This window comes from Sturnira hondurensis, unplaced genomic scaffold (genome assembly GCF_014824575.4).
Source record: "Sturnira hondurensis isolate 20B ecotype Veracruz unplaced genomic scaffold, ASM1482457v3 Scaffold0004152, whole genome shotgun sequence".
NCBI classification, from domain to species: domain Eukaryota; kingdom Metazoa; phylum Chordata; class Mammalia; order Chiroptera; family Phyllostomidae; genus Sturnira; species Sturnira hondurensis.
The window spans coordinates 8,169,435-8,195,524 of record NW_028076783.1 but is presented as its reverse complement, the minus strand read 5'-3'; the positions used below and the strand labels follow the sequence as shown (position 1 = coordinate 8,195,524).

At 37.1% G+C, this 26,090-nt stretch overlaps 1 protein-coding gene across 1 annotated transcript in view; it reads left to right on the top strand.

The window, feature by feature from the left end:
- The window catches only part of SPINK5 (serine peptidase inhibitor Kazal type 5), an 83,228-nt gene that overhangs the window by 43,359 nt on the left and 13,779 nt on the right, over positions 1 to 26,090 (top strand). Inside the window, exons 11-27 of the mRNA XM_037044981.1 lie at positions 426 to 513; positions 2,222 to 2,349; positions 3,769 to 3,844; positions 4,989 to 5,116; positions 6,416 to 6,494; positions 6,831 to 6,958; positions 9,452 to 9,500; positions 11,459 to 11,586; positions 13,197 to 13,284; positions 15,638 to 15,765; positions 16,382 to 16,448; positions 19,124 to 19,251; positions 20,750 to 20,849; positions 22,302 to 22,429; positions 23,126 to 23,198; positions 24,321 to 24,448; positions 24,609 to 24,687. Coding sequence (XP_036900876.1) covers positions 426 to 513; positions 2,222 to 2,349; positions 3,769 to 3,844; positions 4,989 to 5,116; positions 6,416 to 6,494; positions 6,831 to 6,958; positions 9,452 to 9,500; positions 11,459 to 11,586; positions 13,197 to 13,284; positions 15,638 to 15,765; positions 16,382 to 16,448; positions 19,124 to 19,251; positions 20,750 to 20,849; positions 22,302 to 22,429; positions 23,126 to 23,198; positions 24,321 to 24,448; positions 24,609 to 24,687 — 1,723 coding nt within the window. The remainder of the gene's footprint in view (positions 1 to 425; positions 514 to 2,221; positions 2,350 to 3,768; positions 3,845 to 4,988; positions 5,117 to 6,415; positions 6,495 to 6,830; positions 6,959 to 9,451; positions 9,501 to 11,458; positions 11,587 to 13,196; positions 13,285 to 15,637; positions 15,766 to 16,381; positions 16,449 to 19,123; positions 19,252 to 20,749; positions 20,850 to 22,301; positions 22,430 to 23,125; positions 23,199 to 24,320; positions 24,449 to 24,608; positions 24,688 to 26,090) is intronic.

The following is a 26,090-nucleotide window of genomic DNA, read 5'->3' as shown; positions in this document are numbered from 1 at the left end:
AATAGCAGAAATAAGCTATAGCTATGCTCACACATATACATATATTGCAAGACCAAATGGAAGCATCCTATAGGGGAGAATATTCAGTATGAAAATACAGTGACAGGTGTAGACCTCATTTTCCCTTTGAGGTCTGAAATGTCTTCTTAAAGAAGGAAAAATTTAAGCTGGGGAGGTTTAAAAGAGAGGAAGATGACAAAAAAGATCATTACAGTGTAAGAAAATGGCATATATGAAGGCAAAATGAAAGAAGTGTTCTTCGGAAAAATAGTGGGGATTTCAATTTGATAAAAGACTTTAAGGTGATCGGAAACTTTACAAGAACTCAGGAATATTAGCCGTTTTCCCCCTTGCACCTAAATGACTGTTTTGTAACATGAAAATTTGAAGCATCTGCAGTTATTTATTTTTGTTCCTTTCTCCAGAAAACAACGTTTTTTAGAAGAAAAAAATAAAGCAGATGAAACCATGAGAAAAACTGAAGAAAAACTTAAAGTTAAAAGAGAAATTGAGGTGAGGATTAGTTTGATTTGTCTAGTTATATTTTTGCAGTGTGTGGGTGTGCCTTTTACTCCTCAATGCATTTTCAGTGTTGGTTTGTTTTTCCACCACTGCTGATGGGTGTTCTGGAAACTATAGTTCTTATTTTATAAAATTTATTAAAAAATGATAACTATGGCATGACAATTTTAAGCTTTATTTGGAGGAAATTAACCAAGTGATATTAGTAAAATAGTTACACATTCCTAAATGAAGGTATGTATCAAAGCATTATCTGAGTTCAAAGTTCAATATGCATTTTTCTTCAAATGCATGGTAGTTGTTTTAGAAGTTTTCATTTTGAAAGCAGTATCAATGGAACATTTTAATATTCTCTCTTCAAAATTATTCTACATCACACTTTTTAAAAATTTCAGCCAGTTATTTGCCTTATTTCCCTGTGTTATCATCTTATCTCAGATACCTAATAGCTCTTCTTTGTGTTGATGCATAAATATCTTGCCTGATGTCTGTACTTCCACTAACATTCTCCTCAGTCCTCAAGATTCAATTTCTCTTCTGTGTTGTTTTCATGGAGTAGAAAATATTCCCATGAACCAGTAGTATTATGAAAATCCAACATTTGAAGGGATCCTAGAGTATATTTGGACCATTTCATTCCATGAAGAAACCCTGTTTGATTTATTCTTACAGACAGACTTATCCCACTTGCTTCTGCCTTTGTGTCTCTCTCCATCTTATTGTCCAGGTGTCATTTTCAATTGCTTTCTTCCTCAGTCCAAGGTTACAAAGTCCTTTTAATTTTATTTCTCAAATGTCCCTCAACTATTCTTTTATCTTTCATTTTTAATTTCTTCCTTCTTTTTCTCCCTGCCTCCTTCCTTGTTTCCCTTCTTCCCCCCTTCCTTCCTTCCTTCCTTCCTTCCTTCCTTCCTTCCTTCCTTCCTTCCTTCCTTCCTTCCTTCCTTCCTCCTCTCTCTCTCTTTCTTTCTTTCTCTCTCCTTTTCTTTTTTCTTTTCTTTCTTTCTTCTTTTTTACTCTAGTTTTCCTGGCTTCCATCTCTTCTCACTCAAATGCTCCATTCATCTGGTTGGGTAGTCTTTCTAAAACAAAGATTTGATTGTATTCTTCTCTGCTATAAGTGATTGTCATTTTTTTCATTTCCTAAGAATAAAGTCCATATTCCCTTCACACAACAGTGGCCTAGTTTTGACTTATTTTCAAGGTCTCCTTTTTGACCAGTTCCCAGATTTTTCTCTCTTTGCCCACTAATTCTTTAGCCACTATGCTCATGGCTATAATGTCTTGAAATAATATGTTTATGCCTCCATGACTTTACATATCCTAATTCTTCCAGGGGACTTTTTGCCACCTTGTCTTTCTGGAAATTATCCCAAAGATACAAATCAGATATAATTGCTTCTCTGTACTTTCATGAATCAGTCTTTAATTCAGACTTGTGCCACACCTTAGCTTTTTATATTATAATTCCTTATACTTTTCACTTGAGTGATGAAAGAGCTAAACCATATTGATATTTATATCCCCTTAATACATTTGTTGGAGACTTAAATGGATGAATATTACAAAGAGATAAATATCACCAAGTTTTTGGATGATCCTAAATCCTAAAAGCTTTATTTTCAACATTTTTGATAAAGAACATCTAAAGCTTATATGCAGAGAACTGGACCTAAACTGTTTCATTTTCATCATTCAGAAACTCTGCAGTGAATTTCGGGGCCATGCAAAGAATGGAGTGCTTTTTTGTACCAGAGAAAATGACCCTGTCCGTGGTCCAGATGGGAAAATGCATGGCAACCTGTGTTCCATGTGTCAAGCCTTCTAGTGAGTATAGAGTTTTTGATTGTCCAGGAGAGAGTGGAACTTTCAGATAAACTAATAGAACCAGCTAGTTTCATAGATGAGGAAACTGGCTTGAAACAGGGAAGGGAGTTGAGTGCATTACACTGGAAATTTTAATAACAGAACTGGGAGTAAGTACGTAGAGCTGTTTAGTCCAAGGTGACTCCTGTGTCCTGTCACTCATTCTCTTGGCATCTTGAGAAGTGTGAGCTTGTGCAAATAGCAAATTCTTTCTGCTGCTGAAATTTCATATGTGAACCTGCTAGACAAGTTTATAGGTATCTCATTTTACAGAGGCATGAGGGCCCAAAGTCAGCACTTAATGGAGAAGCTGATTACTAGAGTTAAAGTTGCCTGTGAAACAACCATGAACTCTCATAGAATTACAGTAAATGCTACTTTATATAACATTTCTCAGTAAGTTAGAATTGACAGTTTGCTTTCAAATTTGGAACTGCTCTCAGTTTATTTGATTGAGCTTAGTTTAAGTACTGTATTTTTCAGGCCATAAGATGCACTTATGTTTTAGAGGAGGAAAATAGGAAAAAAATTTGAAGCAAAAAATGTGGTCAAATATTTAATAACATAATATTTCACCAATGTAAACATAAACAGAACTCAACAGGAGCATTAACAACCGTTATTCCTCCCAAATTTGGGGAGAAAAAATGCATCTCATAGTCTGAAAAATACAGTAATTGATTTAGACTTAGAATCTATGGGCTTTAATTGATAACCAAGTATAGTGGAAATACCATCAGTTAACTATACATACCATGCAAGCCTATTATTCAAAGCAAATTTAGGTTCATTTGGTTTATCATTGTATGGCCTTTTTTCTATCTACCCTATATTTTGTCTTTAGATAACACAGTCATGAGTAAGTAATACATTTAAGTTGAATTAATAAAGCATGATGGGATAGACAGATCATAGACTTGAGGGGAGACACCTTGACTAAGTGCAGTCATCTCCTAAAAGTGAAGCCAAAGCCCTCTTTGCCTCACCCCCTGTCTGTGAAAGCAGGGGGCAGCCAATGTGCTTTGTTAAGGCCACTTTCAGCCTCCAGGTGTAATGTCACCATGGTACTAGTTTTGATAATCTCCTTTATGGACATTAATGATGTTTCTTTTCTGACCACAGGCAAGAAAGGTAATTTATAGAAAGCAAGTTTTCCAAATCCACAATTACTATCTTTCTTTCAATGTTAAGTAGAAACTATGAAGAAGTTATGATATTTTACCATACTGGAAGCTGTTTTGTCGCTTCTCATTGGTATGTAGCCATAAAAGGACAAAAATGCTTCTTCCTGAGGAGGGAGGAAAGATTTGTTGTACAGGAATGTGGAGAAATCATTTCCTGTGTTTGGTACTATGGCTTCTCTCACTTTCTCTCATTCAGCCTAGCAGAAGCAAAAGAAAAGAAAATGGCAGAAGCAAGAAATAAGAGAGAACCTGGAAAAGTGCCTTCATTTGCCGTGAGTTGAATCCATACAATAAGCACTACTTGGAATGATAATTTGAACATACTTCAAAGAGCCTAAAGGCTGGAAAGTTGCCCTGTAAATATAACCAGAAAATCTTAACCCTGTGAGGTGGGGGATGAAATTGACATGAATGCTGTGGTACTTGATCTATTCTTGCTGCATCAGAGACTAACCATGTACACTTAAGATAACTATCTGAAGCCTGAAAAACTGTGTTCTAGCTCTGCTTACACACTGTGCTGGCTTTTGATTTTACCACTTTTCAGAGATTCTACTTGTATATTTTCTACAGAAGAATTTTGGGAATTTCACATCTGAGTTGGGGTAAAAATACCTTGATCCCACTCCCCCCCCCAAAATCATGACTTTTACCTCTGAAATATCACAATATTCATTCCCGTAGCCCCACGTAAGTTATTATCACCTATTGAAAGTCTCCTTGTTTTTCATCTAGGTTCTGATGTATCCCTTATCTAGCTGTTCTCCCTAAAACAACCAGAGTAAAGTTTCAAAATATTAATTAGGTCATAATACTACACTGCTTAAAATGCACAAATAGCTTGTTATATATCTGATCAAGGATACACCTCAGCCTACTCATCATTCTTCTTATCTGGCTTCTTACCTGCAACCAGAAATTGATGTTTTACTATGTGCCATGTATTAATAGCTTTCTGCTTGTGTCTCTCAGTTTATTTTGACAATCTAGAACACATATTCCCCAATCCATTACATAAGAGTAAATCCCATTGCCTCTCCATGGTGTCACTCAAGTCATTCCTCCCCTCACATCTCCCCTAGTTTCCACAATCTGATTTCATGGTCTGAACTTCTTGAGTTCTCACACTTTCTTCTACCTCTCTGTTTACACTTGTTTTATTCTGTTTAGTTCATAGTGGAACTTACTTGTCTATTTCTTTTATTATATTGTGGCATCCTAGTATGTTATTTTTGTTTCCATCTCTTAGCAGCTGATGGGCATAGTTTGTGGAATTGAACTGTACATTTGAGAGAAGCACAACTGAAACCCTGGACTCAAAGAAACATAACATTTCTTTTTGTCAACGCAGATGTTCTCATCTACGGCTTTCAATAGGGATGAAATGTATGTCAACTTATTTATCTACTTTGACAGGAGCTGTGCAGTGAATACCGCCAGTTTGTGAGGAATGGCAAACTCCCCTGCACCAGGGAAAATGACCCCATCCAGGGCCCAGATGGGAAAGTGCATGGCAACACCTGCTCCATGTGTGAGGTCTTCTTGTGAGTAGCCCTGCAGCTGGAAAATGGGGGACGGTTTTCCACCTTCCACCATGTTTAATTTTTTTAGCTATTTTTTAGCTTTATTATATTTTATTTCTTAAGTTGGGTCTGTTTCTTGTCAGTGGCATTTTTGTACCACATTTTTTCACACTGTCATAATTATCAAAGAACAATTCCTACAGCTCAGTCACTGACTGGTCAAGTTTTTGTGGAAGTGAAAGAGATGTAGAACAAAGAGCTTACCTGTGCAGAGTGGGATATGAAGTCAACCCAAATCACACCCCTGACCCAAAAGCAAATACACCAATATGCAGAAAAAGTGCCTCCATTTACACACAGGACCCAGGGAAGTAATTTAGAAAAAGGAATTATTGGAAACTCATGGCAGTAACTTCTCTCATGAATCTTGTGAGCTTGGAGAACTTTGTTGAAGCTTAATCTATACCCCCAACCCCTAAATTTCTTTATCAAAGTAACCAGAACTTTAAATCAGTCAGTAATTGTAAATTTAAATGTGTGACTGTGTGTTTAACATCTCTCTCTTCCACTAGATAACTATTATTATTATTATGAAAGAGATTCTAGAAAATGTAAGCACTGAGTTCAGATTAACCTTGTGCTTCCTTTCTATGTTCAATTAGAAGAGCGCTACTTCAACAGGAAGATAAAAACATATTTAGAGAAAATGAAGAAATGTATAAAAACCATGACCACTGAGGATTTTGAAGGATTGGCACACTTAGCCAGGGGAAACTGACAGCTTTGAAATTCCCAAGTACTTTTTGTCTTGAAATGTGCAGACAGGGCTGGTTCTAAGTTAGCTCATCGTTGAAGGTGGGGCCAATGAGTGACAGCTCTGGAAGGCAGGAGGAACTTTCTACTGGATTGGGGACTTCAAGTATGGAAGGACCTACCATGAGAGTTCAAGGATATGTAGGTAGAGAATTGGCTGGCAGATTAAAATAAAGGTAGGCAGTAATCAGAGATACAGTTGTGAATATTGGAAGGTTAGAAAATCACCTCTGGCTTAAGGTTGACAACCTTAGTCTGCATTTATTAGCTCTGTGTCCTTGGGAAAGTGATGCATTCTGTCTGTCAGTGTTCTTCTCTGTAAATTGTAGTTAGATCAGTACTTTCGCTACATGTGCTTGTGAGGATTTCATTATATAAGCAAAAGTTTAGACACATAGTTGGAACTGGACAAATATCGACCATAGCAATTAAATGATATTTGAGATCACTTTCAATCTGGAGATTTTATGATTCTTTCTCATTTATTTCTTAATCACTCTCTTTTAGTCAAGCAGAAGAAGAAAATAAAAAAAAGGAAGCTGAATTGAGAAATAAAAGGCAATCTGAGAGAACAGCTTCCTTTGAGGTAAGGGGACCTTCTCCAGGTCAGAGGCATATGGACCCAGGACAGACAGATGACATTCAGGAAACTCATAAACTCCCCAAAACGGTACAGGACATTTGGACAGTTTCAGTCTGTGTGTATTCATGTGTGTGTACAAACATGTGCCTATGTGACTGTTTTCACCTGAAGATCCATTGCTTTTATCACTTGAAAATATTCGCATCTTCAAAGTTAAGAACTACTTTAAAATGAGCCAATTGCTGATCCCCACTTAAGAAAAAGTCAAAACATCAGCTGTTTTTGCAGCATGGTCCAACCTGTGTTTAAAACCTCAACCTTCACTCCTGGATTTCACAGGAGCTGTGCAATGAATACCGTAACTATGTGAGGAATGGACGACTACCCTGCACCCGGGAGAATGACCCCATCCAGGGCCCAGATGGGAAAATGCATGGCAACACCTGCTCCATGTGTGAGGTCTTCTTGTGAGTAGAGCTCAGTGCTGATGGAGCCGGGAGATGCAACTAAGAGAAGTTTTCAAACATTTTCCTCTTCAGTGTAGCATTCAATTTTGGTTGTTACATTTTTTTTAAGATTTTATTTATTTATCTTTAGAGGGGAAAGGAAGGAGAGAAGGAGAGAAATATCAATGTATGGTTGCTTCTCATGAGTCCCCTGCTGGGAACTGGCCAGCAACCCAGGCATGTGCCCTGACTGGGAATCGAACCGCAATCATCTGGTTCACAGCCCCGAGCTCAATCCACTGAGCTACACCAGCCAGGGCTGGTTGTTACATTTAAGTAAATGAAAACACACACCCACAAAATCAAATAGAGCTCTTTCATATTATAATTGTGATGTAAAGAGATACACAATCTTTTTTTAGGATATTTCAGAAATAACTCAGAATCTTTTATTCAGAGAAGAAAATGCTCTGTGATAACCTTATTCATTGCCTTCAGTTTTCTTAAGGATTAACAGCTGAAATAGGAAATGGATGAGATTACATGTAAATATCACTATGGTACACAGCAAATTTTAGGAGATTTTGTTTTAGTTCACTACCTCTCTACTCATTTTGTGTGACCTCCAAGAATAGCATTAAACTGGATAAGAGCTATGAGTTTGAATGCAACATGGAGATGAACTTCACAGCAGTTAGTTAGAGTAGGAAAGGCTGTGTCAGGAATGGTGATTTTTTGTGTGTAGGAGTTTAGTGTTCATTTACAGGGAATTAGAGTATAACTGTAGAATAAAAATGGCATGCTGTGTCCCCTGGAACAAGCCTATAGTATTCTTTAAGTGTTGACCATTATCCAAAGGGATACTCCAATTTATTTTCTATATGCCAGAGTATCTGATTTTGGATTTAGTCATGCAGTCTTCCCTGGTAGGAAGCAATATAGTCCAGCAGATTGACCCCACTGTGTTTGGGCCATGGAAAATCAATTAGGTGGAAGTCAAGACGATGTCCACATAACCATATAATCAACATTTATTGAGTGAATATATAATCATGTATGCCCTAAGAGCTTTGCTACCTAATCTCATTTAATCTTCACAACAAAGATATGAAATACGTTCTGTATTACTACAAGTTTTAGATGGAAAAATAAAGGCCCAGAGAAGTTGAGAATGATAGAAATATTGGCACAGGAAAAAAGACGAAAAAGATAATATTTTTCACTGTGTGGTATAGACAGGATATAATCATTTTGCAAAGCCATTACCAACTTCTGGTAGTTATATCTTCCTATAGTTAGGCTTGTTTCAGTCTATTTTTTACCTCTAAATTAATATTCTGATAACAAGGAAGTAATTTCGTCATCTAGCAGTAAGCTCTGCTACTTCCTGGTAATTTCCCAGTATGGGAAAAAATGCTTCTTGAATTTTTTAATCAACTTAGACTTATGATAAAGTTTAGATCAGTTTTCCTTTTAAAGAAGTATGAGAAACATCACAATGTTTGAGCTATTGTAATACTTTTCTCTCATTACTATATAATGCTATATGAAAAAAATAAAATTTTGTCACCTAATTTTTTATGAATATGTTAGCAAAAGGTATTGCTTTTCTTGAGAATCATTCTTCCCTCTATAGTAATTTCTTGCACACTTTCAAACCATATGCAAACATTCTTTTCAAACTTTTAAAATGTTTTAATTTGATTAATGAGTAAGTCTTATGTTTATTGGAACATATTAAAACATTTTCATAAATTAATTTTCTCTGTCTATATAATATGAATGAATAATTGTGTTATAGATTCAATTATGATATAGATTCACTCACTAAACTAAGTTTGCAATACTGCTAGTTATGGTTAAGAATAACACTCACTTCATTTCTATCATGTGCCTGTTTTGGGAGAATTCAACTTTTAATAATGATTATAGTGATGATGATATCAATCTTTTATATCACTTTTGCCATTTATTTTATTACAGATGAGGTACTTATTCTAATTGCTTTGCATGTATCAATTCATTTCATGTACAACAGTCTTATGAGAAAAATATTCTTATTGCCTCTCTAGTCCCTCCTTTACCTTCCCACTTAAAGATGAGGAACTCACAAACATGTTAGAACAGTTTTTGTGTTTCTTATACAATATGGCTCCAGGGTCCTTCCTCTTAACTACCATACTGTAATGTCTCTAAGAAGCCAAATACTACTACTTTATAAAGAATTGTTGCAGATACAAAAGAATCAGCCAATGAGAAAGTCTTACTGCAGTATATTTGTTGGGAAGCTAAATAGATTTACTCATTAAGGGATTTTCTCTTGCACCCCATTCTCTCGGGGAGAGATGAAGTGTTCTAATTTATTACCCAATAAAATCACAAACTACTGTGATTGGATCTTTAGGGTTGCTTGAGAATAGTCAAAGCAATGAATGATCAACTTGTAAATATTAATGATCTATTCAACTGCATTAAGATCCATTTCTTCTCTTTCTCTCCCCCTGTTATGTACAGTCAACAAGAAGAACGAGCAAGAGCAAAGGCTAAAAGAGAAGCTGCCAAGGTAATTTGGTCAGGAATGCTAATGCTCTACTGTGCCTTGGCATTTTTTCCTCTATATAGCATTCTAGATATCTCCTTAGCACTAATGTTTTTCTGTTCAATTTTTATGCCTGAAATGAATAAAGGTATCCCTTTAACCTGAGGGGGAAAATGGTATTGGAAATTTCCAGAGTTTATTGCATGATAATTCAAATTTTAGGTTTCATTTATAAAAATTTGAGTGTTAATTTACTTTGTAAGTGATAGTCTTTATATTTGGCTTTTCTTATATTTCTCCTGTCAGGTACAGATTATTAATATCAATCTTTAAAATTTTCTAATTTCAGTTTATGTCATTCAAACCTCTATTACTTCTAATAGAGAGTACGAGATCTCTGTCATTCACACTAGTCCAATTTACAAAACAAAGTGCACAAGTATCATATTTGTTCTTTGTCACCTCCCAAATATGGAGGAAATACTACTATTCTCACCCCCAAATTAATGATTATTTTCTAAATTTTTTGATTTTCTAATTATTTTTTGTAACTTTATAATTTTACAAGAACAAAGTCTGTATGTAAGTGGTAGGTTACTCTCATATTAAAGCTATATACAAGATTTACCTTTATGTGTTATATCTCCTAGCAGTCACTGCAAAGTGTAAGCCTAATAATTTATTTGGAGAAAGATGACTCATTTTAAAAGTTTACCATTAAACTGACTCACTTTCTCAATAACTTTTTCTGTTAGCTGGAAACATCATTTGTTGGTAATTTAGGGTTGAAAATTTGTGTATCCATTATATCTGACTAGTTGCTTAGTTGCCTGAAATTCCTCAAATGATTCTATCACATTGCTTTTTCTCTCTACTCCTGTTATTACTCTCCTGTTTTAAATCCACATCCCCTACTTAGCAAAGAACCCCCAGAAAGGCATTAGCTTCTCCAGATGTCAAACCTGTTCTCTCCTCTCTATCTTTAAGTCAGATATTTCCTTATTTCTCAGTTTGAGCATGATTTTGTCTTTTTGTCTCAGCCTTCTAAAGACAAACCAAGACTCAGCAATATATTTTGCATATTATTTTTATTTTATTTTTTCCAACTTTATTAAAATATAATTGACATACAATATCACATACATTGAAGGTGTGCAATGTATTTATTTCAAAATGATTACCCCTATAATTGTAGCTAACCCGTCCACCACATCACAGAATTACATTTGTATGTATGTGATAAGAACATTTAAGATCTACTCTTTGCAACTTTCATGTGTATAATACAGTATTGCTAACTGTAATTACCATGTTCTGCATTAGATCTCCAGAGCCTATTCGTCTTATAACTGGAAGTTTGTACCCTTAGACCCCTTTGACCATCATCTCCCCATTTGCCCCCCTCAAACACCCAATCCCTTGGCAACCATCATTCTACTCCCTGTTTCTATGAGTTCAACTATTTTTAAGATTCCACATATAAGTGAGATCATACAGTATTTGTCTTTCTCTGTCTCACTTATTTTACTTAGTATAGTGTCCTCAAGTTTCATCCAAGTTGTTGCAGTAGAAGAATCTTTTTTTTTCTCATCAAGGCTCAGCAATATTCTCAGTTCCTCTTCTTCTGGGACTTTCGATTCTTCTCACCTATCATCTTCTATGGTTCTTATAGACTGTGACATGCAACACAACACACACACACACACACACACACACACATTGTACTTTATCAGTATGTCAGCCTTCCTCTACAACTAGTTGATAAGCACCCCAGGAGAATGATGAAGATGTTTACAGATCCATTTTGGTGGCAGGACAACTCTGAGTCCATGGTAGGAGCTTCAAAAAGACTTTCTGATTTACTGCTATATGTAATCACTTTAATTTTTCCTTCTTACTCTGTGTTACTTATTCTTCATAATAGGCAAAGGTGCAGTAGGGGTGGAAAACTGCTCTGAGAGAACATTTTCTTCATTTCCCAGGAACTCTGCAGTGAATTCCGGAGCCAGGTGAAGAATGGGATGCTCATTTGCACCCGGGAGAATGACCCTGTCCGTGGCCCAGATGGAAGAATGCACAAGAACAAGTGTGCCATGTGTTCGAATCTGTTGTGAGTACCCACGCTCTTCACTCCATTGCATTTCTTCATCCTCCATCATCCCTGGGTCTCAGCTTCTTCAGAATCATGTAGAATACATACCATGGGTTATATGCTGGGTAATTTTAAAAGCACATGGACAAGGCATTAGGTAATGTTGAATCACATAGTGACAGCGTCATTCTCTATTCACTAATCCTTCTATCTTCTAATTAAGTCTTAATTTAGTGGCAAAATCTCTTTAACACTTGAGAATCACTATTCACAACAAAGAGTAAATTCTTGACAATCTGGATGAGAGTACGTCTTTGGTCTCTCTCCCACCCCACCCCTGACATTTTACAATTCTGTGTGTATATTCAGATAAGGGAAAACCATTTGGACAGAGATCTATGAAGCCAGTATGTAAAGGTTGTTAAAATAACCTGAACAAGAAATGGACTAGAGACAATAATATGTACCCTTTCAGGGACATTATGCAGGTGAAATAAATTCTTTGGTAAGTGGTTTCATGTAGAGTTAAACCCCTAAGAGGCAGGCCCATGTCATAAATATTTATTAAAATGTCATCTTGGGAGCCAGATTTAGAGCCAGGTTTAGAGCCAGGACATGGTTCTGCTGAGTGGGACCAGAGCTCCATTATGTGGGACAATACAGGAGAAGCTGATGACATATTACCGCCTCTGGTTCTTCTCCTTCTCAGACTCCTAATTCCCTACCAAACCTCATGCTAAAATAAATGTTGAGAAAAATATCTACATAATCTGCTGAAAGAGGTGCAAAGTTATTGCTGTTCCTTACTTTTCACACATCTTGTTTTGGTCTTATTTATAAGATTTAAGCTCCTTAAAGGAGAGATTGACAGGAAAGGCCAGTAAATCATGGCCTGAGATTCAAGAAATCAAGGCTCTTTGATCACCTGCTGGATTTGCTTATGGCGTGGTGATGACTAGCTTAAACATTGTAAATGCTAAGAGTTTTTTCTGGCCTTAGTTTGCTTCATGGCTGTAGAAAATGGCAAACATGCCAGCATCTTGGACTCATGATCAACCTCAAAATATTAGTTGTTGAACCTTCTTGGACTTGAATCATTATTATACTCTAAACTTGAATTTCAATTTGAATATTAATACCATTAAAATAATACTTACAGTTTTTATATTATAGTGAAATGTGATTGATTTTGATTTTGGGCCCAGTATCTGACTTGGTTTCACCCCTTGCTTTCATCATCAATGTGGTCAGTATTTTAAATAAACAAGAAAATTTTCACAATTAAAAAGAATATCAAGGCAATTGAGACTTTATTCGGATTATTGGGTGAAGTCACTGACTGATAGGAAAAAGAACACACAATGTTCACATATTGATTAAAAAATGCTAGTTTTATTTTTAAAGGATGTTGGGAACAACTGAATTTATCTGCATTAGTGGGCACAGTAATAGCACCTCTTAGACTGGATTTGTACTGAAGACTGAATCTGACCTTTGTACTGAAGGTCAGATTCTAAATTTGTACTGAAGACTGAATCTGACCCTTGGTCTGAAAGATCCTCATTCCTGAAAATACATAACCAAAGAGGAATTTTAATTAGCCTGTATCTTCTTTTCTTCTATTGCAGCAAACTTGAAGAAGAAGAGAAGAAAAATAATGGCACAGAAGGAAAGGAGAAAGGTACACCTGAGAAAGTGAAGAGAGAAGCAGCACAGGTAGTTATTTCAGGTTACCAGAGCCCCTGCCTTGTCCTGTCTCATTAGGGGAAGTCTCACCCCTCCTCCTGTTCCTAGGTAGTGATTTCACCAGCTGAGAAACCATACTTGGGTTCTCATGTATAAGGAGATCCCTTCTCCCTAACTCAGTTTATTCACACTGGATTTGATCTGGATGCTTGTGTGTTTGAGAAGAAGTCAGTCACTCTTTTCTCTACTGACCATGTGAACTCTATGATGCTGAGAAAGAAGTATATGCAGATTGTCTTGTTGCCGGAATGCAAACCATGAAAGACGGATTTTAGACTTGTCCCCATGCCTTGCTGTATAAAGGTATTTAGTTTCAAAAACAAACCAACAAACCTAGGTTTTCATCCCAATTAATTATCTGTGAGATTTGGGGAAATTATTCAATAGCATCTTTGAGCCTTGGTTTTGCATCTATAACATCTCACACGATGATGATAATGGAATGGCTATTAATTACTTCATTGCTACTGTATACTGTGTGGCCTAATCATTGGCTTTATTACTGATGTTTGTAGTAATCAGTGAGGGTATATATTATTATGTGTAAAGAAGAGGATTCAGAGGCTCAGATAATAAGTTAGGAAATGTAATTAGTAATCTGAGAGCAAGCAATGAGACCATGAATTCTGGCTTTAATGCCCATGGTATACTTAAGATTTTACACACTTTTCTAATTTGTAATTTTCCTACAGGCTGTGCTTCAGATCTTTATTATTTCTTTCCTTTATACTTTTTCTAATTGGGAAGATCTCATTTCTTCTCCCTGCTCTCATGTTTGCTTCCTACAATCTACTCTCAACTCTAAAGGTAAAGTAATGATTGAAAAACATAAGACAGGTAATGCCACCCAGTGTCTTCTCATCTTACTCAGAGTAAGAACTAAGGTCCTTCTAGTGGCTTACAATGCCAGATGTGATCTGACATCTCTCAGACTTCATTTCCTACTATTCTAATCTTTGCTGCCCTTGCCCAGCCATCCTGCTTATCTTGCTGCTCCTTGGACATACCAGTCCTTGATTCAAGGCTTCCCCTCTAGTGGAATCAGTAGCATGGTGGTTAGAAACCTGGTCTATGGACTCAGATTGTGTTCATATCCTAGCTCCATCTTCCTACCAGTTGTCAGATAGTTAACATTTTTGTGCCTTAGTTTCCTTATTAATAAAAATAAGGATATTGTTAGTATTTATTATTATTATTATTATTATTATTATGCCCCAAAGAACTTATCCATGTATAACAGCACAGTTCCTCATGTATGTAAGGTCCTCAATATTGTACATACAATGAACCTTGCCTTCCACATGGTCTCGCTCATACTCAATCATGAATGTCCCTTCCCTCTATCTGGCAAAATTCTGGCCACTTTTTATACCTCACAATAAATATTAGCTGGTCCCTAAATATTTTCTCTATTTATACAATATGCTTAATAACTCTCTCATTTATTATGCCAATAATTTTTTAATTTCTCAATTATATCATTTGCTTTATTTTAATTTATAGGTGCTTCTGTGTATTTCTTCAAAAGAAACCCAAAACTCTGTATGGTCTTTTATGGTTGCTCTAACAAATTATTTCAAACTTGGTAGCTTAAAAACAGCACAAACTTATTATCTTGTGGTTCTTTGGGTTAGAAACCTGGTATGAATCTCACTGGGCTAAATTAAAGGGTTGCCAAGGGCCGTGTTTTTAGAATCAGCCTCTAGGGAACAATTTTTCTCTTTGCTTTTTTTAGCTTCTAGAGGCCTTTCATGTTCCTTGGCTCTTGGGCCCCTTTTGTTATCTGCAAAGCCAACAACAATGCATCTCTGACACTTCTTCTATAGTCACATTCCCTCTTCACCATCACATCTGTCTCACTCTTCCAGTTTTAAGGGCTGACCTTTGTGATTACATCAGGCACACTAGAAATATCCAGGATAATCTCCCCATCTCAGCCTCCCCTTCTTTAATCACATCTGAGAAATCCCTTTGCCCTGTAAGGTAATATACTGATATTTACAGGTTCCTGGTATAAGGACTTGTACAAATTTGGAGTTGGGAGCTACTCACCTGCCTACTGCAAATTTCCTTACAAAAGGAACAAAAAAATTATTTGTCATTATATCTCTTACAGTGCCAAGTAGAGACTAACATCTGCATTGAATTGAAGTTTTTCTATAAGATATGTAACAGCAATCTAAGAAGCATCTTAGCTAATATCAATCTTTTGCCATGCATCCATTATGTTTTGGTGCATTCTAGCATCATTTTCAAAAGGATAATGAGGGGGGAGCTTTTCAATATTTAGTTACCTGATTCTTAAATCCTCCCTCATTGGCAGGAGCTGTGCAGTGAATACCGTAACTACATGAGGAATGGACGACTTCCCTGCACCAGGGAAAATGACCCCATTGAGGGCCCAGATGGGAAAGTGCATGGCAACACTTGCTCCATGTGTGAGGCCTTCTTGTGAGTAGCGCATTAGCCAGTGCTACTGCTGATTGAGAAGACATCTTCTTCTTGGGTGGGCAATGGAGATGATAGTGGGGTTTTTCTGTAGGAGGTAGAACTTGAAGGCTGTCTTTGCATTGACTTTGGGGATTTCTTATTAGCAGGCCACAGAGTCATTTCTTTGGAATGTTCTCAGTGTTCTGAAAGGTATTTGATCCACCATCAAAGGAGGACCATGTGCTCAGGAGAAATTCCCCAGAGTTAAAACCCCAGAATGGGATTTCCATTCTCTGTGTACATGTGGTCATGAATAATTCAACAATATAATCATTGGGCCTAACATATTTGTTAATATCTAGTCACTGTTTTTAAGTATCTTAGCTGCATTCTGGGTAGAAGGAGAGTATCTTTATTTTCCAAAGGGAATACTGTGAAAATGTATTTACTGCCTTACTGTGGCATATGTGTCTTATTTTTTTAAGCAACACTTAAAGCAAGAAGAATAATATGAAGGGTGAACATTAACTTTCTACTTCAAGGCATGGAAGGAATGAATATTTCTATCTGGAGAGATTCCCCCTTTAAGATAGTACATACTGGGTACTAGGGGTGATTCTTCTCCTCTCTCTTACAGCCAGCAAGAAGCAAAGCAAAAAGAAGAAGCTGGATCCAGAGCAAAAGTGAAGAGAGAAGCCGAAAAGGTAATTTTCCTGGAATGTTCATACCAAAAAGAGAGCATGAGGTTTTGTAGCTTTCCTTTAAAAAGAATTCATAAAAATACTGAAGGCCTACGTGAGAGAATCAAGGTTCATGTAGTTTAGGGGTTGACAAAATTTTCTTAAAGGGTCAGATAGTAGATATTTGAAGTTGTGGCTATTCAGTTTCTATCAAAGAAACTCTACTCTGCTGCTGTAGCTCTAAAGCAGCCATAGATAACATGCAAGCAAATGAATACTGATATGTTGCAATAAAACTTTATTTCTGAAAAAAGGCGGTGGGCCAGATTTTCCTCGTGGGCCATAGTTTTACTTGCAAACCCCTGATTTACTTTCTTCCCAATTAAAAAAAATTATTTATTGATTTGAGAAGGAAAGAGACAAAGAAAGTAACATCAGTTTGTTGCTCTACTTATTTATGCAATCATTGGTTGATTCTTGCGTGTGCCCTGACCAGGAATCAAACCCTCGACCTTCATTTATCTGGATGATGTTCTAACCAATTTAGCTACCTGGCTAGGGCCCATTCCCATATTTTTAAATAATATTTAAAACAGAGAGGAGGAAGAACTTGCTTAGAAAGGTAGTGGGAGTATTGGTATCAGAATCTATATTTTCATATTGCACAATTGAAAAGTGGAAACAATGGAATTCAAGCCTAGACTTGCTGACACCAATCTAGCATTACTTCTAACATACTGTGTAGTTTTAGATGGCCACATTTGCTCAAACCGGGTGTGTTTTTTTTAATTTTTTAAATTTAATTCTTGTTCAAGTACAGCTTTCTGTCTTATATTCCCAGCTCTGCCCCCCCAGTGCTCCCTACCTCCCTCCCATTTCTGCCCCCCACCTTAGTTATTGTCCATGTGTCCTTTATACTTGTTCATTGAGTCCAACCCCTTTTAAACCAGGTGTGTTTTTGCTTTACCTTTAAATATTTCTGGTGCAAGAATTTTTGGGAAACACAGTATAGCAACTTTCCCAAATAATATTTTCTTGATTTCAAAAAGACTGATTCCAGGTAGATTTTTCCATTTGTAGTAATTTCCTTACCCCCATCAAAAACTATTGACATTAAAAATAATTTCTAAACAAAAGCATCATACTTAGAATCCTGTATGATTGGTATTATTTACAATTTTATTGCCCATAACTGTGAGTCTAAATTGAAAAACTGAGTAGCTCACATGATTCACTTTTTAACACCTACGAGAGAAGATTCTTCAGAATGACATGAGTTCTGATTCCACATTAGCTACTACCAACAAACTATCCCCTCATATTTTATTTCTTTTGCTAACCATGACCAGTTAGGGAATCTGGCAGTGAGCTAAGGGAAAAATTCACTATTGTCTTCATTGTTTTTCAAATTGAACTTCAAAGATACAAACGAAAGAACAAAACCCCATAACTTCCATCCTAATTGCTATCAGTAATTAACTTTATAATCTTAAATGATTTGCTTATTCTCTATCAATTCCTCATAGAAGTCTGGAGCTAGCACTTCCTGAATACTTCCTAGATGTTAGTCATTGTAGCGCTACATACATGTATTATCTTACCTCACTCTCATAACAATTCAGGACGTACAGTGAGTAGTTAATGCACATTGGCCTTTATTATTTTAGCCAAGTTGAATATATTACTATTACTTCCATTTTATAGATGAGGTGACTGAGGCATAGAGAGGATGCACCCCTGCCATCTGAGGTCTCTCGATGGCAGGCTGGAATTATAATTAACAATGTGATACAGCTGAGCTGTCAACACATTAGTGCTTGTCCAGACATGCCTGGAACATTATATTAAATTCTGTAGAAGAGAGGGAAAATTCAGAATGAGAAATTGTGCAGAATGACTGAGGTATCTGGGGATGTTTAGCTCTTGGCAGAGAACAAACGGAGTCACGGAGAAGGACAAGAAAGCTTTCTCCAACTATCTGAAAGATTCTCATGTGAAAGAAGGAAAAGATACTCAGTTTTTCTGAGGGAAACATAATACTTTGCCTTTGCTTACTGGTCTGAAGAAACATATTCATCCTAATTGCAATGACATCTTAGAAAAACCAAACCCTATGAGTAGGGACCCTATAGACTATATTATTTCCTAAGATCCCCCAAAAGTAGCATGCTGGATAATTTGTGGAAACTATCTAGTAGAAATATTGGAATGAACTGTATGGAGGGCAATGGACTCCTTTCATGGCAGGAGTTCCTATGCAAGTTAAATAAGTTCTTGGCAGTCATGATATGAAGGGGACTGAGACATAATAAGGATGATCGCACCAGATGAACTTTCCAGTTCTATCTAAACCTGATTTTTTTTATTCTATGTCATGTTCAGTGTTTTTTCCCATCATAACAAAGACAAACAATAAAACACCAAGTAAGAAATGTGCCCAGTCCTGAGAGAACCCACTTAATTAAAAGATTCTTGCTTTGTGATTCCAGGCTCAGTGTGAATTTAAGGGCTAAATCTCAAGGAAAAGGAAAGATAAACTGCCTTCCAAGTTCTGCATGCTTAGTAGGAATTGAATGAAACGATTGCTAGAAAAAAATCTGTAGGTTATTTTCTCATTTTTCCAGGAAGCACTTAGTAGGAACCCAACAAAGTCATTTCCAAGAAAATACCCAAGCTATTGCTTTTTCTCCTCCATTTAGGATATGTGTGGTGAATTTCGGAGCCTTTTGCAAAATGGAAATCTCTTCTGTACCCGAGAAAATGACCCTGTGCGTGGCCCAGATGGCAAGACCCATGGCAACAAGTGTGCCATGTGTAAAGCAGTCTTGTGAGTGCACCTAGGTCGGCAGCATTGGGGAGGCAAAGAGCCAGGAAGACAATAAGTAGTGTTTGTCCTTTCCTTACATATGAAAGTAACAAACGATTATCCCTAAAGTGTATAAGATTCATAATTCTAGAAATAGACATTTGTTAGACTCTCATCACATTCTCCATTAGTTCTGGGGTAGAGCCTATCAGTAGCTCACATCTTTTTTGACACAAGTCCTTTGCATCAGTCCACTGACAGTTGGATCTCTACTCTGGATTAGTTTGTAATTCCCACTGGGGAGAAAACACACTGATTTTGAATAGCAATCTAACTCCTCTACCTACATTTCTGAAAATATCACATTTTCAGGAAATGAGAAATAGGTCTTTACACAATGTTTGGAAGTACAACTAAAATATTTGTTATTAAACAGTCCTTTGCTGAACACCTACAATGTGTAAGATGTATAATGACTACACAAATATGAATGAAAGAGTCTTCCTAGAAATCATAGCATTCACTAGAGATTAGACATGGGCAGTAGTTAATACAATGGGAATTGCTAAATGAAAAATGATGCAGACAATGTGTCATGCCTCTTCAAGGAAGGGAAAGTTAATAGTTTTGTGGAGGAAAAGAACTGGACCTTATTGTGGACAGTACTGGAAGGAATGAAAGGAAAGAGGGAAACAGCATAGGTAAAAATCTAAAACTAAGAAAACTGTCATCTGTGCAGAAAGGTGCAAGTTATTTAATTCAGTGAGAACTTAGCTACTTCACCAGCTTTGAATGCCAGGTCAAGGATTTTGAAGTCAATTCTATATAGAGTGGAGGGCTGCTAAAAATTTTAGGTAGGGGAGGAGGTGGCATAAATATGGTTCTTTTAGGAAGATCCATATGTGGGCAGTAAGGATGAGAATAAGAGAAAGGAGGGACAAAGGTGAAGAATGCTACAGGCGATGGTAGGGATTTGCAGTGACCCAGTAAAAAGTAACTACAGGACGGGGAATAGGGTGGAAGGTGAGGGGATCAACACAGGAGATATCATGAAGGTGAAGTAAGCATTACATGGCAACAGCTGTCTGAGCTGAAGGAGAGAAAGCAGTTAAAGGTGACTCTGGTATTTTGTTCTTCACGAGAGGTAGAAAATCCAGGAGGGAGAACACTTTTGGTAGAGAAGGTAGTTACTTCTGAACCTCATAGATATGAGGTGTTTGAGAGAAATACTTGGAGATTCACAGCGAGGCTTCATGAAATACTAGTTAATTGCTCACCTGCTCTTGTTTGTGACTTGTAAATATTGGTTCCCTTCTACTGCAATGTGGACTCTTCCAGGCAAAAGGACTCCACGTATTTCATCTCTCATTTTCAAAGTGGGCCTGCAATATAGTAGATGTTCAATAAGTGCTGGTGAATTCTACATTAATCTAACTTGGTCAAGTGATGAGAAACTCAGAGATGTGCACTCTGTTCTCTGTAATTTATTATTCCCTCCCTCCCACTTTCTAATTTCCAGCCAGAAAGAAGATGAAGAGAGGAAGAGTAAAGAACAGGAAGGTCAAAGAAATGCCAAAGAGCATGGTCCCAACGGTGGTGGTGGAGGAGGGAAAGCTCAGGTGAGAGAACCTCTAAATTCATCACCAGTGCAGTCTCACCTCATTGACAATCAGAGCCCCGCATAGCCTATGATGGTACAAGGTGAACATGTAGAGTGCTGAGTTGGAAAGTGTCCTTGGAAAAATGGGGGATCATCTCCTTAAACCTATAGGGTAGTCCCTCAGTGATTTTAGTCTCTCTAAGATTCATTTAGACTTCTTTAAACCTGGAATAATTAACACAATGACACAGATAACACAATTATCCCAGTCTCCTGGCTCCTCTTTCTATAGTCTGGCTCTCAAATCACTAACTGGGGACAGGAGGGTAAGTGGTATAAATGTGGAGCTGTGCTACATCAGTGTCACATGTTCTTCATTTTCTTTTATCATTTTCTCTTTCTCTGAATGGAGTCACTTAATTGAGGTATGCTTTCTATTGATTCAAGGCAGCATAGTAGGGTGAAAGAGCATAGGTTTTAGAGTCAGATAATTTAGGGTATGACCCTGATCCCTTGCACTGAGGACTTGTGAAGCATTAAACAAGTCAGTTCGTCTCACTGAGCTCTAGTGTCCCTGACTCAGCAGTACTCTTACAAGGATAATGTAAAAATAATTGGGGCAAGTGTTCAGCACATTTCCGGAGATATTTTTGTCAGCCTGTCAGTGTTGCATGCAAGCTCACTCCTCCACTGTATGAGCATCATTTCATAAGATTACAGACACCTTATTGCTCTTCTTATAGTCTTGGGCTGTCAAGGCTGTCTGTTTGCTTCCAGATATGACTCAGGCCCAGTATTTGCTATTGATCAATTCTGGCCTTTTTGTTTTTCTGTCTTTTCTCCTTTAGGAGGCTCAGTCCTCATTCTCAAGTGATAGATGTGTTAAAGACCCCTTTTCTGTTTTCTTCAGAATTTTCTCAAGCATCTCTCTCTTGTCATTTTGCATAACTATCTCCCAGCCTTTCTTTCTCCATTCTATCTAAACAGAGGTCATCAATTTTTTTCAAAAAGTCCAAATAGCAAATATTTTAGGCATTGTGGGTCATGTAGTCTCTGTACTATTTAACTATGCCATTGTTGTAGGAAAGCAGCCATATATAATATCTAAATGAATAAATGAATGGGGATGTTTCAAATTTTACATGTAAAACCCTACATAAAAACAGGCAACAGGACAGATTAGTCCTTTAGGCCGTGTAGTTGGCTAACCCTTGATCTACACTATTAAATTTCAGCCAGCTTTATCTTTTCCCTGCATGGAACCTTAAAAGTAGCATTATTAGGCAGGACAATTGATCCCTTAGAATATGGGTGATTCCAGCCCCCTTTTCCCTGTAGATAGCAATCCTTGATGTTATATTCCTTGTAAGAGAAGGTAGGCAAAAATCTTTCTTATCAAATTATTAGCAAATTTCATAACAACGCAACAGACCAAGTAAACCAAAAGGCCTGCCCTCTTCTCCCTTTTCAGGACCAATGTGCTGAGTTTCGGGATAATATGAAAAATGGGAAACTCAGCTGTACACGGGAGAGTGATCCTGTACGTGATGCTAGTGGCAAAATGTACAACAATAAATGTTCCATGTGTAAAGAGATACTGTAAGTATTCCTCTCAACTGCCTTGTCTAAGAGATAGCCACATAGTCCTCCTGAATGAATGGCTATTTCTCATTTACTAAGGGCTCCCTCCATAAAAATTATTCTTTTTGCTAATTCCCAAATATTATCTTTCTCTTGCTTCCCCTAAGGAATGGGAAGAGTTTAAAAACACATGGTCCGAAGGTACTTTCCAGATCACCTACCGTTTTTCTATCTTGTGCTCCATACTTTAAGAAATAATGCTATTATATTTTTGACCTACAAATCAAGGAAGTAGAATGGTGAGTTAGTGAGGAATTAAAGACTACTAACTTATCATGAAAAGGTGAAATAATGGAGGAAGCTGGATTTGGAGACCTGAAACTTGCCTGAAATATCTGAAAGGTTATTATCAAGAAGATGTGATGGATTCAGCAGGCTTACTCTGTGTTGTCCTGCAAATGTGAAATAAGACTGAAGGATAGAAGTTAGAGGGAGCTGCATTTGGACACAAATTAGGACACTTTGAAACTACTTGACTTGATCTACCTAAAATATCTACCTTGGATAAGGGAGCTTCTTAATGACTGAGCCCACTGTCCTTCATGGGGATATGCAGAGATTCTCAGTCAAGATTTAGAACATGGTGAACTCTAAAGGTCTTTCGAAACCTGAGTACATGTTAACAAGATGACTACTAACTTTCTTCTCTTCTAGGGAAAGAGAAGCAGGTAGAACAAATAACTATTCTGGCTACAAAGCAAATGGGACTGAATCAGCATCAGGAAAGGTGAGGCATTATAACCAGGTTTCAGAAAGAATGGTCTTTCCGTAAGTCAACCCCTGGCCATCAAAAAATATGAAAAGGGCGTATCAGTGTTGCCAACCAAGATCTTGCCCTTAGACCAGGAACTGTCATGAATGTAAATATCACTGGTAACGTGTTCAGAATGGAAATGTTACACCAAGTGGAAACCTTTCAGTCCTACCCTTTATATAGCACTTTTATAAATAGTAGTTTATTCTTTCAACACCCTGGCAAATGTGATTTTTTAAAGTTATGGGTGGGTGAAAGGAGGTTCAGTGCTGTAACAAATTGCTATCAAGAGCAGCTTAAAACAACACATATTTATTGTCATGTATAGGTGCAGTTCAGGAGTCTGCCTGGGTCCCCTTGTGTTAAAAAGGTTTGAGCAGGGCTGTGTTCCTCTGTGGAGGCTCTGTCGCTCTGCCCTTTCCAACTTCTAGAGGCTGCCTGTGCTCCTTGGCCTGTGGCCCTCCAAACTCAGTGGTGACAGTCTGAACCTTTTTCAGGCCATGTAACTCTGACACTGACTCTCCTGTCTTCCCTCTACAAGAGCCCTTGTGATGGCATTGGGTCCACCCTGATAATGCAGAATAATCTCTCCACTTTAAGATCAGCCAGCTGATTAGCAACCTTAATCCCATCTTTGATCTTAATGCCTTCTTGTTGTGTAAGCCAACAACTCTACAGGTTCTGGCTGTGGAAGTCTTCACTATACTGCCTCCATAGCAAGGTTAAGTGGCTGACTTTGAGTCAAAATTTCAGATTTTCTTTCTTTTCTTTTTTTTTCAAATATGAGTGAAAGCTTATTTAGAAAGTTACAAAGGTAGAAGAAGTGAGCTGTGGAAGAAGTGAGCCAGCTGAGCTCTGGGGGCTCAGGAAATAAGTTACAAAGGCACAACAAAAAGTTAACTAATTAACTAATTAGAAAGCCATTGGATCTCAGGAGAAAGAAAGAGGCAAGGAAAGCATACCTGGGGGAAGGGAAGAGGGAAAGGCTCAGGCAAACACCAGAGAGAGAGCTGCCAAAATCTTCAGATTTTTCAAGCCCAGTCAAATACTGTGTGAAAACAGCCATTTTTAAATGTAATCTTCCCTTCTTTTCAGGGCATGTGTGATGAGTTTAGAAGCCAAATGAAAGATGGAAAACTCATCTGCACACGAGAAAATGACCCTGTCCGTGGTCCAGATGGCAAGACACATGGCAACACATGTAATATGTGTAAGGACCAACTGTGAGTATTTTTTAAAAAAATGGGTCTTGAATTGTGAGTCTTGAAGTATAAAGATCATTTCTCATCAGTTTGAGTAAATGACATGTTTTTAATACCTAGTGATTCATGAGATGTTTGTTTACTTTGGTGGAAATGTTTCTTTCCATTTTTTTTCTTCCAGGGAAAAGGAAGCAGCTGAGAAAAAAAAAAAAGAGGAGGGTGACAAGCAAAACACAGGAGAAAAGAGCAAGGAAAATCAGGTAATATGTTAATAGTTAAATCAAGATGATTGTTTGTATGGTTAATGTATCCAACAAATATTGATGAAATGGCTGCTATGTTGCAGTCATTGGGATATAATGGTGGTAAACCAGAAAGGCATGGCCAGATCTTGCAAAGAAAGGGCACGCTAACCAGTGCCCTGGGCGCAACTCCAGTGCAGTTACCACATACTTGTAGGACCAGTGACAACTCTCAAATTATTGTTATCAAGCGAATTTCTTTTCAAAGTTTTAAAACAAAAGTAGAAACAAAGTAACCAAGCAAATAGATACTAAAAGTACAAACATTACCTCAGATGGGCTCTGGATAATACAATCTGGATTTGGCATTACAGTGCCATCTTGTGTTCAGTTTTGGGCTTGAACACATGGTGGTCAGTGCTTTCCTACACCAACACAGAGGTGTAGGAAATATGCCGTACAGAATCTCTTCTACTCCATCTGTGAACTCCAATTACAAAAGTAAAATAGCGAAATTTCCCCAGGAAGGTTTTCCTATTAATGATGCAACTTTTCACTAGGTCTATGCTGCCTAAACAAAATGAAACATTAATAGTAACTATTATTTAAAAAATAGATTGGGAATATCTGTTAGGCATTTTGGTAGATGAATGGTATTGTGAAAACTTTTTATTGTATACCTTCAAATGATATCTGCCGGCCATTTATTTTGTTTTTGGTCTTGCTCAGTTTTTTCATTATTTACTATCTACTGTAAGAATGAATGACAAACAAAACATGCTCTCTATATCATATATAGTTATACATAAAAAATATCCAGATACTGTGCACATGTGGCAAAAAAAAAAGGAGCTGTGGTCTAATCAATGCAGGCAAAATGAAATAAGCTTTACAAAGCATTTGCATCACCATATTTAAACCTCTCCCCAAATCTATGCATTGGTGGTGGTGTGCATTTTACAGTTCAGGAAAACTCAGAGACATTAACTATAGACAGATAATAAATAGAAGATCCCAGGATTGCACCCATAAAGCAAATGCTACAATACAGGAAGATGGATGCTATTATAAACATATACGCATTGGTATGTTGGGCACCTGGAAAAAGAAACTATTCTAGTAACTTCTAAATATGATAGCTGTGAGACTTTTAATATGTTAATTAAACACTGAATTCCAGATAATTTTTTAAATGCCCAGAAAAAGTAGATCTAGAGTTGTTCGGGGCCATCACAATGTAAAGAAAAAAGGATAACTACAATCTAAATTATTACTTTTAAGGTAATCTTCCCACACCTCTGTTTGGCTATTTGGGTTAATGGATGTTCAAGACAAACTTCTGTAGATGTCCAAAGCTTTCAATATAGGCCAGATCCTGTGGACTTAGTTCCACTGGCTTCTTTTTAAGGTTCTTATTATTC